This window comes from Cryptomeria japonica, chromosome 9 (genome assembly GCF_030272615.1).
Source record: "Cryptomeria japonica chromosome 9, Sugi_1.0, whole genome shotgun sequence".
NCBI classification, from domain to species: Eukaryota; Viridiplantae; Streptophyta; class Pinopsida; order Cupressales; family Cupressaceae; genus Cryptomeria; species Cryptomeria japonica.
In genome coordinates, this window is record NC_081413.1 from 239,241,987 (window position 1) to 239,257,124 (window position 15,138).

The 15,138-nt window shown below is 34.1% G+C and overlaps 1 protein-coding gene across 2 annotated transcripts in view; it reads right to left on the bottom strand.

The window, feature by feature from the left end:
- LOC131037180 (peptidyl-prolyl cis-trans isomerase CYP71) overlaps positions 1-9,355 on the bottom strand; it is a 137,023-nt gene extending 127,668 nt beyond the window's left edge. Inside the window, exons 1-2 of one of the 2 annotated variants that reach the window (XM_057969250.2) lie at positions 8,966-9,355; positions 4,173-4,258 (exon numbers count right to left, since the gene is read on the bottom strand). In XM_057969250.2, the coding sequence (XP_057825233.1) occupies positions 4,173-4,258; positions 8,966-9,093 (214 nt within the window). In that variant the 5' untranslated portion in view covers positions 9,094-9,355. Of the gene's footprint in view, positions 1-4,172; positions 4,259-7,322; positions 7,958-8,965 lie in introns of those variants that run through there. The other variant, XM_057969251.2, reaches the window with a different exon arrangement.
- Positions 9,356-15,138: the final 5,783 nt, after the last annotated feature.

Here is a 15,138-nt window from a genome sequence, read left to right on the forward strand (position 1 = left end):
TTGTTGGAAATATGAGTTTGTGTGGTTGTCATTGATGTCAAACTTGGTTGTCTGGATGGATTTTGGTCCGGATGTATCTTGTGTTGGTGTTCCAGTTGATGGAAATCTTTGGATATTGGTTGTGGCTATATGCAGGAAAGAGTTTTTAATGTCTCATTGACAGTTTGGTTTGGTTTTCTAGTTCGTGGTTTGCAGAAATCAGTTGTTACTATTTTTTGACAGAAAGAGTGTCTGTCAGACTAGTCCGGAAAGTCTTCAGTGGCCTCTGGATATGTTGAAGTTCATGTTGCAGTTCAGAGGACGTGATTATTGATTCTTACCAAAGATGAAAAACTCTTACTCAGCAATAACTCTTTTGGCCCAAAATCGGGGAAAAATCGACAAAAACTTGACAAATTTATCGAACATTTGAAAATATATAATTCTTAAAATATTCCAGAAAAACACACATACACTTAATTTGTAGATCATATTACTGATCTCCATCATATATAAATCAATTTTTGAGTTAAATACAGATCATATACCAAAAAATAAGTGCAACCTCTGAATGAATTTGAGTTCAATACAGAGGATCTGCATTTCTTGAATCTCCTTTTTGTAGAGTTAAAGTTCTCTACTTGACACCTTTGATAAAATAAATACTTTGTTCAAAAGCTGGCATTGGCATATGCACACAAAGCCTTTCAATTTTTCATCTCATCTCATACACATTGATGAACGAATAAATTGATTTTCAGCTCATCTCATATGCAGAGTTATTTGAGTTTTGCTCCCAATTTTTTGCGATTTTTGCAAATAAATCACCCCGATTTTTTCAAAAAATCACCCAAGATTTTTTTGCAGATTAGATCGTGGCCATAAATGACTCGCGATAAATCGGGAGTTAAAGAATTTTTTGCAAACTTTTTCATCTATGGTTCTTACAGTATTCTCAATATGATTCTCTTGTGGTGTTGGTGCTTCGCAAGTGAGTTATGTTGATTTGAGTGTGACATATTAATGGTTTATCTTATTTGGATCATGTTTTTGGTCCGGATATGCTTTGGATGATAAGCTGGGATATTGTTATAAGTCTCACCTTGGTGTGTGGAGATCCGCATGGAGTATTTTGCATCGGAAGATATCTTTAATGCCTATCTACATGTTACATTTGGTGTCAACCTTGGAGGATGTGTTAGCGTGTGCGGATCATTGAATATGTCTTGGAAGGATGTTTTATGATGTATTTGGGTCCCCTCTTTCTCCTGGAGTGGACCACCTTGAGTATTTTTAGTCTAGGTGGCTTATTTTGTGCAATAATGTTCATTCTATTTTGGTCGACCCTCAATTAGGTTTTTGATGTTCTATCTCATATTTAAGGAGTGCGGATGGATGAGTTGTGTGTGGAATGTGTGTGAATTGATGAGAAGTGTCTGTGAATGATATGCAAGCAGATTTGAGTTTGTGCATGTGTGAAAGTCAGATTGTGAAGAACTTTGAAGGTGATATATTCAAGAAGACAGTGTGCAGAGACAAAAGACTGCGTTCAAAGATGTTTGCCATAATATTGGTCGTTTGATTAAGTTGTTCAAGGACAATTTCATGTTTAGGAGATCCTTCTCATATCAGTTCTACTATTTCTTTTGTTGTTGTGTGACAGTGAGTCTTCTAGCAGCATTTTCGCATCTTGCCCTGAAGCAACGAGCCTCAGCAGAGCAAGTCCTTATTTTGTATCTTACCTAAGATTGTGCGCCTTGGTTCTGCAAGTCCATCAAGTGCTGTTGCTCCTTGGCAGTGAGCCTAAAACTTTGTAATCATTGTTATTCATATTGTGAGTTAGATTCTTACCGTGATTTTTCCAAGTTTGGGTTTTCCACGTAAAATCTAGTGTTCATGTCTTGATGGCCAGTAAGTTTTTCAGTAGTGTTTTGTATGGTTGAATGTTATTTATAATTAATCTGTTTTGAAGTTCCGAACTGATTCATCCCCCTCTCAGTCCTACCTTGGGTTTGACATAATTTAGCTTCAAAGATGAAAGATTTCTTCCTAGTCAAATCGGAGGTGGATTCAAATAGGATTCACAATTGCATTTAAACAAAGAAACAGAGATATTGTCACCAATTGCAGGTTCCACAATTACAAGCAGTGAACAAAGTGACTCTTGAGAAGAGCATGTTGATTCAGAAGAGCACACTTCAAGGGGAGTTAAAAGAGGTACCACTGCTACACTTTCAAATACACCCAAATATAATCCTTTCAAGGTGAGAGGAGTCGTGCAAGGTCAGTGAGTTACAGTTTTGATAGATAGTGGGGCAACCCACACTTTTATAGATGAGGCCTTGGTGGCAAAGAGAGGCCTACAGGTAAAGGATTTCAAAGGTTTCAGTTTGATGGTTGCAGATGGATTTGCCATGACTTACACTACGAAAGGTACCCTATTGAGTAATGCCTTGGGCAATTCTAATGTGACAGATGACTTCTATAGGGTAGGCATTAAAAAGACAAATGTTGTTTTGGGAGTCCAATGGTTGCATTCGTTGGGAAAGTATTCACAGAATTTTCACAGTTCACAAGGATCTAAGTTGCCTTTTAAAATTGTTACTTTCAGTTATGAGGGCTCTAAAGGACTATTATCAAATACAAAAACTTTAAAACAGAAATGAATAATGACTTAGCCTACCTTAGGGCATGCCAATGTAATTATGGTATTTTTGGGAATGTCGATGCAATTTACATTAGAATAAAGTTTGACATCTACAACAAAACAAGTTGCATGACAGAGAACCAACTTGTGAATCTGAACATTTTGAGACACCAAAACTTGTTGAAAAGGTTATTTCTCAAACAAGCATTGATTTGTGTTTTGATTGTTCTTTTCTGGGCTTAATCTTGCATATGTGCAGAGCGTAGGCAAGTGAGCATATGCCAAACAACAAGAGCATTATCGGTGTCCTCATATGCCTCATGATGATGCCAATAGTGCGCCTTTGTTGAGCATGTTGTCATTGATATCAAGATCGTTTAAATGTCAGAGAGTTTGCTTGAGCTGCTTGATGAGCTTGAGCTCGTTGTATGTCTGCATCAGCTGTTTGCCTGTCTACTTGTCAGAATACTTGCCATGTAATGTTCTTGCTGGTTTATTTGGCTGAAATTGTTTGACACGTCATCTTTTGACTTTTTATAAGTATGTGGCATTTTAATAACATCTACCTTGCTACGTTGGAAGGTTCTGGAAACATGCATGTTGGCACGATGATAACTTTTCTGACATCTATTACAATTGGCAATAATAGAAAGCATTGTTTCAGTGTAACCATCTTCTGTGTAAATTACACATTCCTTGATGGCATCGAACTTTTTCTCAGACTTTGTCTTCTCAGGCAGCTGTTTTTTCTCTATACTGTTTTCACAGTAATGGTACATGTCTGTTTGTAACACATAGTGGCTTGGTGACTGGTAGAAAGTTCTTTGTAACAGTTTTATTTTACAGCAGAACTTTCTCATAGTTCTTTGTAACTCCTAATAATTATTTACATGTATTTTGGTTTTTATATTTATTTTGTTATAGTACTCAGATGCTGATTTAAATATGTGAGTGTGTGAGAGAACCATTCTTTTAGTGTTTATTCCTGCAATTTTTTAATGTAGTTTCACAACTGCTAAATGGATAAGGCAACGGATGGTGTGGTACTGTATCCAGAGATCAGATACAACCCAAATATGGGCTTTTATATGGATACATCCGTGCCATAACAGAAAGTACAATATTCGTACCTGGCATCCAATACACAGATATGTGTATCTATAATGGAGGGGAAGTATCCAGCAACTCCAAATTTTGCATAATTTATTTTACAAAAATATCATAGGACCTTCACAAAACCCACTAATTATACATCATCCTCAAAACAATCAGAACACTGTATGTCATGATGCAGCTTAAGAATGCTAACATGAGCATGGAAATCCACTAATATTCAATCAAGTTTGACAGCTCAACTCATAAAACCTGGCAGCATCCCAGATTTGAATATGTATGTTTTCAAAAAGGTAAACAGAAAACAACAATTGCAGTCCAATATTATAAGATTGATATTTTAAGATAAAGTTGTTAGGCACTTTGTCTACCAAACATCACAAGAGCATGAAACATAGGAAAGAATCAGTAATCAGTGTTACATAATACATACCATCACAGCTGCCTGTCATAAAGAAATCTGCACTGGAGACTGCAACATGAGTGACCACATCACGATGCATGTAACTTTTCTCATACCTGTCAACAGACACAATAATGACACTTTGAATCTAAAATGATGAATGTCCCAAAATTTTGAAAAACTAGTCCAACACAATTCTATCTAATTGACATTATTAATGTGTTAATCATTAGACATAAAGAAATGGCATAAGTGCTCCCTTATCACATTGAGGCCTTTGCAACGTTGTGGGGTTGCTATCAACAATATGATATGGCACATTTCAAAGCACAAAGAAAAAAGAGAAAAAACAAATACTAATGTCCACAAATGACCAAAAATAAGTCAATGCAGCTTAAAATACACTTATTTGGCAGAGAGGTAATGAGGTAAAAAGACCCTTGGTCCTAAAAGTAGCTAAACACTAAGCCCTAAAGAAATGTAAATATAACAAGAAACAGTTTATTTGTTTTTTTTTTTGTTGTGTTGTCATTATTTAATCAGATATAGCTTATAGTATTCTCATTTTTGTGTGATTTACTTTGTAAGTGATCAATTAGAACAAAACGTGCAATGAAACCATTATAAGCACACCCAAGCCACTTAACATCAAGTTTGAACATCAAAAAGTGTATTAAAGGCCTTTTGTGTGCACCACATGACTCAAATGCCAAAAAGCAAGTTCAAAACATTCAAAAAGTTGCTAATAAGTGCCCATGCACACACCTAGAGGGTTGGATGATAAAAAGCAAATGTCGAAACGTAAAAAGTGTTTTAAGGGATAAAGTGCACACTTGGGGTGTTGAAAGAAAGTTTCAAAGTGAAAACATGTCAAAAATGTTCATTAAGGTCTAAAAGCAAGCCTTGTGAAGGATAAAAGACTTAAAAACAAGAAGACTTGCTCAAGGAACATGCTTTTGTATGGAGAAAGACAAGTTTTGCCTTCAAAACACAAACAAACACCATTGAAGCAACTTTTCCAGCATCTTGTTGATCATTAGCAGCAGATCCTTCCAGTTTCATTGCATTTTTTTGCAGATTAGCACTTGTTTTCATTCTTCCAAGCATTTCATGCACTCTTCATTCAAGGTGTCTCGAGATTATCATCCAATGGTTGTGCCAAGGATAGACTGTCAGGGGTTATTGGTGACAAAATTTAGGGTTTCAAACCACCAAGTTTGTAAGCTAGCAGAGAAAAGTCACCATGATTGCTTGGTGAGTTGTCAGTTTCAAGTCTTGATGCAGCTCAAATCAAGAAACCGTAGATTAGTCTGCAGAAAACACAACAAAAACTGAGAACAAAAATGACGAGCAAATTCAGCTACAGGAATCCTCAAATATAAGAATATATGTTATTCTTATTTCATTGAACCACTGCTAGAAAATACAGCACAGAAAATAACAATCTCGAGAGCCATCAGAGTGGACCTCTGCTTGATGCCTCCATTTTCATCCCCACCTCCATCTATTCTCAGACCACTACTTAAAACAGAAACTTCCCCCAAAAATAGCTTGCCAGCCAGCACGGCATCTTCCTGCCCAGACCACTACACAAAACCTAAAAAAAGACCAAGCCAAAAACAGTGGTCACAAAAGTAAAAGGCAGCTGAACAAAACCGAAACAGCAGACAAAAATTAAAAGCCAAACATAGCTAATCCTTAACTCCCCAGTTGGAACGTGAGTAAGGATAATTATGAGTGATGCTCTGTATCATGTTTCTTTAGAGGATCTACCATGCTCAAAATGGGGAAGCTGCATCAGAATCGCTCCGATGAACTTACCAAAATCAAACTAGCTATTTTTGGCTAAGGCTATTTTTTGGAGACAGCTATTTCAAGATGCTCTTCTAAAAGATCTATTCAAAGGTGATCTATTTTAAACAATGTAGTTTAATAGAATATTGTATTTAAGGCTTGCTTTGTGTGCAAGCAAACTATTGATGACGTAGAAACTTCAGGATGCTTCTTTTCTTTTAATCTTGAATAAGTGCGTGCAAAACATCATAAACACTTATGAATAACTGTTCAGCACTTACATTTTCAAATGGTAATTTTACGTCTGTTTTCTGCTGAGATTATTGTTCAAACTTTTGTGAGATCTTGTGTATGTGTTGTTTAAGTAAATCAATTTGCTTTTATTGAAAAATTAAAGCTTTGTATTGTGAATTTCATCTATAAATTGTGAAAGAATATTTGTTCAATGTATAACTGTTTGATAAAGTTCACTGAGATCCCAAGTAATCACTAAACCTTCATTTAATCGAAACATTGGCCTCAGGTCAGGAGGAAGAGTTGATAATAGGCATAGAACCATCCATTTTGGTGATTGTAGCATTGTATGTGATTCCTTCCATTCAATTTGCTTAGCCTTTTTGTGTGTAATCCAATTCTATCTTTTATGTTGCTATGTTGCACTCGCGTTTTCTAGTCTCTGCTTTTAGCTATACAATGTGAGTGTTTGTATAGTTTAAAGAAAAGACATAATTATCTCTCATACTCCGTATAAGTGCTGATAAGCCTTCTGCTCCTGCCCAAGAACTAAAAGGATAAGTCTTTAGCTTGTTTGCAATGCAGGCTCAAAATCCAAAAAAACTTCATTTCCTTAGGTTCTAGGGTTTAGTTTTGTTTTTTTTGCAAGGGAGCTTCCCCTTCTAATGAATAAAGTTTTATCCTTACATGACATTACGCTTTGTGTTATCCTAAAGCAATAAATTAAAATACTGACACAAAGTATATACCATTTTCGACATTTTAGGCTTACTACATATTCTGAATTTCAGATTTTGTGTTCAGATATAAATTTCAACAGTGATTTCAGAATTTTCAGATTTGTTTGAGCATTCAAACTTTCAGTTTCTCTACTTCTGCAGTTTGGAGTTAAAATTTTGATTTTACTCTTTCGGGCTTTACGTTTCTAGTTTCTACCCTATAGTTGATAACCTTGTAGGTAGCAGAGCTGCAGTTTTCAGATTTTTGGTCAAAGTTTTACCAGCCAAAATAGAGCTTCCTGTTAGGAATTAGAACTGAAAATTTCAGTTTTGTTTCCAATTTCTAGCTCAAAATTCAAATTTCAGATTTTAGCGCTTTTTAAGTTACAAAAAAGGTTCGCGTTAAAAAGAAAACAGGCGTAAGGTAGATTACCTCCTGAACGCGCTTCTCATGCTTCTAAAAAGCTCTAGCTATGAAGACATACAGAACGATCAGTCCAACAAGGGTGTCTCCATCATTTACTTCATAGTCGCAAAGATCCTTTTGTCGCTCGGTTGTCAAAGTGATGAGTTAAGTCTGCCACCTGACAATCGTAAGACTATGGTTTGAGAAAGTGGAAGACTGCGTGGAGAAATTGCAGAGGTTGCTCAGAGCTCTGTATAAGATTGAAAGGGAAAAGGAGTTCTGAAGGATAACAAGAGAAGTCAAACAAGAACGTGTATTCAGTGGTTCCACTGGAGGAGGAAACCAATGCTACAAAACAGACAAATAAGATGGATGGCCAATCCAAACAAACATGAGAATGGATTTTGGTGAGAGAAATATCGTTCCCTGACGTGGTGACTAGCAAGATAGAAAGCCCAAGCTCACCAACCAATGAAACTGAGCGACACTGCTCAAGTACCATCGACAGGTATGAAGATGCTCCAAATACCAGGAGACTTTGTACCCCCTGTCCTATGCAGTCTTCTGACTTAAACAGTAGTCGCACTCTCCAATTTAAAAATAAAAATAAACTTGATTACAAAAACTCAAAGCCAGGCCAAAGTGGCCCCTTACACTTCTACTTAACTCTAGCCAACAAACTCCCCTGCCCTGATCTAATTTCTTTACTGAAAAATCTTCTTTTTTTATGCATCCTATGCATTTTTTTGAGTTGTTTATAAATTACTTTCTAAAAGAAAAAATATCAGAATTTACAATTTTTTCAAAAAGAAAGCCAAATTTATCTGCAATGTAATCTCCGTTCTTCCTCAAAATAAATCTGCGATTTTGGTAGTAGTAATTTTATCTCCAACCACATGCAAAACCTACACATGTACCCAGGCTAAACAGAAATTTAGACTTTGGGGTTGTTGCATCCAAGTCGATTGAGTTCTTTGTCAACTGAAACCTAAAGTAAGGTCGTGCTACTAACTCTATAGGTTACAGTGTAAGGTTTATGCCAGGAGTCGATTTAATAGACTATATCGCCATAACCTGTGCACACAAAAGCTCAATCGTTTTCCAAAATAAGTCAAGCCAATAGAACCATTTACACTTGGCATCCCCAAACTAAAGGTTGTGCACAGTTTATTTATAACTACTAATCTCTAGACATAACACATCACTAAATTCCTTTCACTCTAACCATAAGAGACTCGAATACATCGATATCGGATGCACGTCAAGGATGAATCGGATGCAAGAGATACCCCTTGGTCATGGAATCAAACACTACGCACTGGGAACTTGCCAATCAAAAAAGCATCAAGACTGTTACCTAAGTTTAAAAGCTTCGGAATGTAGTTTTAAAAGACAGAAAAAAGTTTAGAAAACAAGTGACATGTGACTTAAGTTTAAACTCTTAAGAATGTAGTTCAATCAAATTTACTGCCAGGTCAAATTTAAGACAAGTTTTTATTCAAAAGGTTTCGTCCTAGCTAACCTCAGAAGGCAAAGAAAAATTATAATTATTTTTAGAAAATTGTTAAGAAAACAAAAGAATTAAGGCCCCATTATAGCAGAACCGAAGGAGCGGGTTTGATTATATCAAAGCCACTTAAATAAGCAAAACCAGGGCAAAAATAACTGACATCTGTGCAGAAGGGAGAGAGTCGAGATAAGCCTGCTCGAACTGGAGAGGACGCTTGGGCCGGGCAGGAGGAGGAAGAGGAGGCCCCGGCCCTATCATTCCTTCTTCTTCTTCCATTTCTGCTCGCATTCAAACAAGGAAGCAAGTGCCAAATAAATTGCGATGCCTATCTTGCTGGGGGGGAATATTTGAGCCTTTCCACTGTGTATGCTTTTGTACAGCAGTGGCAGTTGATCAGAGAAGCAATTTATTGTTAAAATAGAAGCTTATTTTGTATTTCCATCAAATATGTAATATTTTGGCTATGATCCTGCTGCTAAGTTATCTAAGAAGGCTAGACAATATGGAGCTGTCTTGTTGGTTCAAAATTTCAAGAGAAGAGAATTTAGAGAGTTACAAAATCTCACCACTAGAGTTATATGGATGAAAAATGAAATGAAATGACAAGTGAATGAATAAATAGAATATTAACATAAAAGAGTGAGTGTCATTATCAATGGAAAAATTAAAATGGGTAATTTGGAAGGAAAAGAACATTATATCTAACACTTCAATGTCATATATGACCAAATTAAGTGTCACATTGAAAGGTGGGTGATCCCTAAAAAAGTAGGCAGATAAAAGATGTTGCTATTGTATTTTAGAAATGGTGCAGACAGAATGGAATTACATCATGGAGTGTTCAGCTTAAAATGATATCCAGATCAATTAAATTCAGATTCAAAATGTAGATTTTTTGAATAACTTGTTTGAAGAAGAAAGGATGATGAAAATTGTAGATAATTTGATCAAGATACATAGTAGAAGAATTAAGATACATAAGGAAAAGGAGCTTAAATAGGCATGGTGTTATCGATCTTTTTTATTTTTGAACTTTCGAACTTATTTGTACTGTTGACTAGTCGTCAATTCCATAGGTCGTTTGATCTCGTGGAAGTTATTAAAAGCATTCATTCATTCATTCATTTAAAGCCCCACACTAAAAAAATTATATCTAAGAAAATATGATCAGGAAAATTGAGGAATTTATGATCAATTTTTTTAGTAATAGTTCTAGAGAGACATGGTCTACTATCATATGTACCATCTTTGGCTTCATGGAATTTTAAAAATATATATTTTATTCTATTTTATTTTTTATTTTATTCTAAATTTCGGGATTGTCTAATAGGTGAATGCATATATTTTGAAGTCTAGTTTTTTTCGGTTTGCTTTGACTAATTAATTTACAAGGTAGTTGGATGCAAGATCATATGGTAAATTTTTTCTCATTAGATCATTTTTTAAAGTCAAAATATGAGAATTTGTAATTGGACTATGCATTTTATGACTTTTATGTGGAATTTAGCTTAATCAATTGAAAAGGAAAATACATTTTCCCTAGCTTACTGTAGACTAATTTAATAAGATGTCATAACCCTAAAATAATTGTGTATGCACCTAAAAATGGTCTGAAGATAATTAATTAAATAAGCAATTATTTAATTAATCCCCTTTCCCAATTTAATTGAATTCATTAGCAATTTGATTAAATTCCCCATTCATCTGCTAATTAATAAATCTAAGGATTTATTTAATAAGTTCATTTCAATAGTTCCCTTTGATTAATTAATCTAAATTGATTAATCCTCCCCCCATTAAATTCATTTATTTTAATCCCCTAATTAATTAAAACAAATCAATTTATGAGTTGTTGAAAGTTAATTAGCCTTTTTCCTATTATTTGAAATTTTAAATTCAAATTTCCCACATGCCTCCTAACTTCTAACCACCTAACCTAACCCATTCCACCTAATCCTGAGTTTAACTAACCATATCCTATCTTGCACATCCTAACCTCTTATGGGTTGGATATTCTCCCCTTGAGACACATGGCACTTATGCCACATGTCTCCTCCCTTGGACACTTGCCCTCTTGTGAGCAAGATTCCTTGACACTTGTCACCACAAAGATGACAAGTGTCCCTCCCTCCAACCTCTTCTCCAACCTCCTCCAATTTGACCCTTGATATCTTCAAACTTAATCTTGACCGTTGATTCCTGTCACCTCACCCCTGGCCTTGGAAATCCTATAAATATCCCCCATTTTGGAGCACAAAAGATCCCATCGCAAGCATTGTTATTATAGGTATATCATTTCTAGAATTCTAGTTTAGCATTGTTATCATTTATTTCATCTTAGATCTAGTTTAATTTGATCATCTTCTAGTATAATTTCTTAATCATATAGCATAATCAATCTCTCATCTAGCTTAATTGCATCTATCATTTAGCATAATCATGCATATCATTAGCATAATTAGCTTCTTGGATCAATCTAGTTTAATCATGCATTCATCTAGCTTGCACATCATATCATTTTAAATCCTTTGTCTTAGTGTAGTCAAGTCATTGGGATTTCTCATCTAGATCTGAGAGCAAATTCACACTCGCATCTATTAGGAGGTGATAGGTCGCTTTGCCATGGTTTATCTTTCACTTGATTTCAATTTGCTAACCATGCTTATAATGATATATTGAGTGTTTGTGTTGCAGTTGCAGGTATCCTACTTCACACTCACGACAAATTTAAATTAATTAATGAATAATTTAAGGGTATATGTATTCAAAAATAATAAATGTTAAAATATAAAAAGAATGGATAAAAATAAATATAATTAATGTTAGGTTTGAGGATAAATAAAATTTGCTATGATTTTAAGTTTTGAATGTTTTAAATTTAAAAAAGTGTGATCATTATTTTTGTCTTGCTTTAGGATCTAAATAATATGTATTCTCTATAAGAGGTTGAATTAGTAGATCATGGTCAGATCTATGTCATGGAAGTGTCATGTTCCCACAAAAATAAATTGGAGTGTTGTTTAATCGTGATTCTTGTTGTGTTTGGTTTGCTTCCACTTTTTATGTGCCTATATGAAAGTGTTATGTATCCATGGAAATGTTTCAGACCAATCTATAATCTTCATCTTATTGTGCTTGATTTGTCTCTATATTTCTACTATTTGAGGCTAGAGATAATTAAAAGTGCCTTTGGAGGTTTGTCAATATGTTGTAAGAGGACATGTTTTTCTAGTTCAAGACTCAAAAAATCTCACTCGAATGATTGAAGATAACATATCGCAATCATGCAAATGTTGTAGAATGAATGTACAGATCTAGATCCATTTTAGTGCACCAAATTGAAGTGTTGTTCCTTATAATGTAAATGGTATTTGAATAAGATACTTGAATATGAAGGGATGATAAACGTATATAAATAAATTTCTTTGAATACAAGGGCATGGCATCAAATTGCACAAAATGTGTGTTTGGCAGAACCTTAGTAAGAAAGAGTTGGTCAATTTTTATTTGAGGTGTTGTTTCAATGATACCTTTCTTTTTACTATTTGAGATATTGTCAAAACATTACCTATCATATTATTAATAAGGTATCACCACAATAATAACTATTTTTGTTATATGTATCCTCATCACAATACTTAATGTGTTGTTGTTTGAGTTATGATCACAAAATACCTATCATGATACCATTTGAGTTATCTTTACAACTATAATAAATTATTAAGAAAAAAATGTAAAAATTACTACTCTTCTAGGTATCACTTATGCAACACATGAAAAAAAATTACAAAGGAATAAAGAATTATTATATACAAGCTATGTGAAGGAAAAAATAAAGTATTATCTACTTCATGCATTACTCTTCAAAATGGTATTCTTAAAGCTATTGCTAAGGTGATATATGAACAAGCGGGTAGAAATATCATAAAATATTTTCCTTCATAAATCGTAATGATATGACTAGAAATTACAAAACATTAATACACTTGAAAATATATCTAGATTAATAGCTTGAATAAATTCATTACACACATTTAAGATTCACTATATTATTAGAATATAAAATTTGGATTATAGGAGCAAATCCTTCATCAAGATTTTCCTATAAAAAATAGCATATAGAAAACTAGGTAATTAATTTTCTGTAACGAACAAAATATTTCTATACATCAATTAACACAAAGAATTCAACTACATATTGGATATTTTGATTGCAATTAATTTGTATTCAAAATGTTACAAACACCTTATTAGCCTATGATACTATAGAGATACCAAATTCTAATGATCTAACAATTTTGTTTTAACAATATCTAAAGAATTATAGTGGGGAAAGATAAAATCTTACAATACCATAACAATCACATAAGCTAGACCTTCAAACACACCTCAACATTATTTTGGCAAAAAAAAATGCCTAGACTTTAAATATTATCTATGCATTAGTAAATAATATTTTAATCTTATGATAGGGTATTTAAGTTATGTAATGTTTTGAATTTTAGCAATTGAAGTTCTTCTAAAGGCTTCTTGGTGGGTTGGGAAGAACTCCAAGCTTCTTGGAATCTCAAGGTTGGTCAATAGTGACTTTGGTTTATGACAATGAGCTCAGTAAGCCCAATGAATCTAGTGATAGCTTTCAAAATCAATTTTTGACTTTTATGTGTTCTCCAAACTTCTTGGATGAGTATTCTATTTTTAATAAATCATCTAGTTGACTCTAGTCATTATCCCAAGTCTTTAGATTCATGATGGTATGATCAAAGTTTGAATCCAGTACAATTTGAGTGTTTTTCACAATTTGGGTGAGATATTGAGTTATTAATTAGTATTTCACTAGTGTTGTCTAATGTTGAGAAATAATAAAAGGCCAACTTAGTGCAATAGCTCATTGGAAAGGTGATTAAGTGTTTTAAAAGTTGGATTCATAGATAAAGGGGATCTTGCACACACAAAAAAATTATTATTTCAAAAAAGGCCTTTGTGAGGGTAATAAAGTGAATTATTATTTATTTAAATTGTATAATTATCTCGTAAAAGTTATATAAAAAGGTGTTGGGGCTCATTTTGGAGACATGTTATTGAATGGTATTGTTGTGTTGTCGAGTTCTTCTACAATCTTCTAAGGATGAAAAACTTCTCAAGATTTCTAATTTTGGATTTGAAAGATAATCCCTCACTAGATTAGTGTGGTTTCATTCAAAGGCCACCATTGCATTATAAGAATGAAGATATTTGAAGTGTTTTGATATTGCAAAGCATGAGATGTTTGAGTCACAAATTCTATATTTTTTGCTTTCTAAATTTTGGAGGTTATTCATCTTGCTAGTCATACCATTTTACCCATGACTAGCCATATAAATATGTTGGTGTAAATAGTGACTTTATCAAACTATTTAGCTTTTAGCCTACCTGGAGAGAGTCTTAATCACATTACTTAAGTTTACACTAAGGGACTTAGCAGCATCCTATATTTTTCTAGGTCTTTTAAGCCTTGTATGGTCTTGCATTGTGGCTAAGTGTCAAAAAACCCTAGCAGTCACTTAATCTCTAATTACCCTTTTACTTCTAATTTATCAGTGACTTGCAATCATCCATTGTTAGTCATTGAGTTATGAACTCAAAAATTAAATTGACATTTGTTATTAGCCCCATCAACCTAGTGATAAGCATGCATTATTTCCTTTTAATTTTTCATGTATTTTTCTAAGTTGACAAGTTATATGTGATGTTGCATCATGATGACACTTGGAAACTTAGTGTGTGCTCATAGGCTCCAAAGATCTGTACTCAGCCAAAGTTGCATTGCCACACTATATTACCACTATCTAGTGGGCCCCAATCTTCATCAAAGTTGATTGAAGATTTTTCTAGCCAAGTAGTCCCTAATTGGTCATGTGCTAGCATGAAGGATCAATTGCTAGATCCTAGTGGGTGCTACACTATTGTGATTTGGTGCCAAATGTCATGTCCCCACTGATATTCACAAAGGTAAGGAGATAGTGTGATCCACTTGATGATCATGTGTAAGCTCTTGGTGTCAAAAACGAGGGACCTAATAGCGAGTGTGAGTGCGTAGTTTGATGACATGTGTCAAAAGGCAGAGCTAATCTATGTGGTCTATATGGTGAAATACAAAAGTGATTTCTTGCATGGAAACTTGAGATTGGTCAATAATTTTTAATGTACACAATTTATCTTTCAAATCAAGTTAGTTCAAAGCCATAAATCTTGTCATGCCAAGCCAAAATCAATGGTACACATTCAAACTCTAAAATTGTTAGTTGTAGACACTTTTTTTTAGCATGCAAGTAGTAATGGTAAAATTGATTG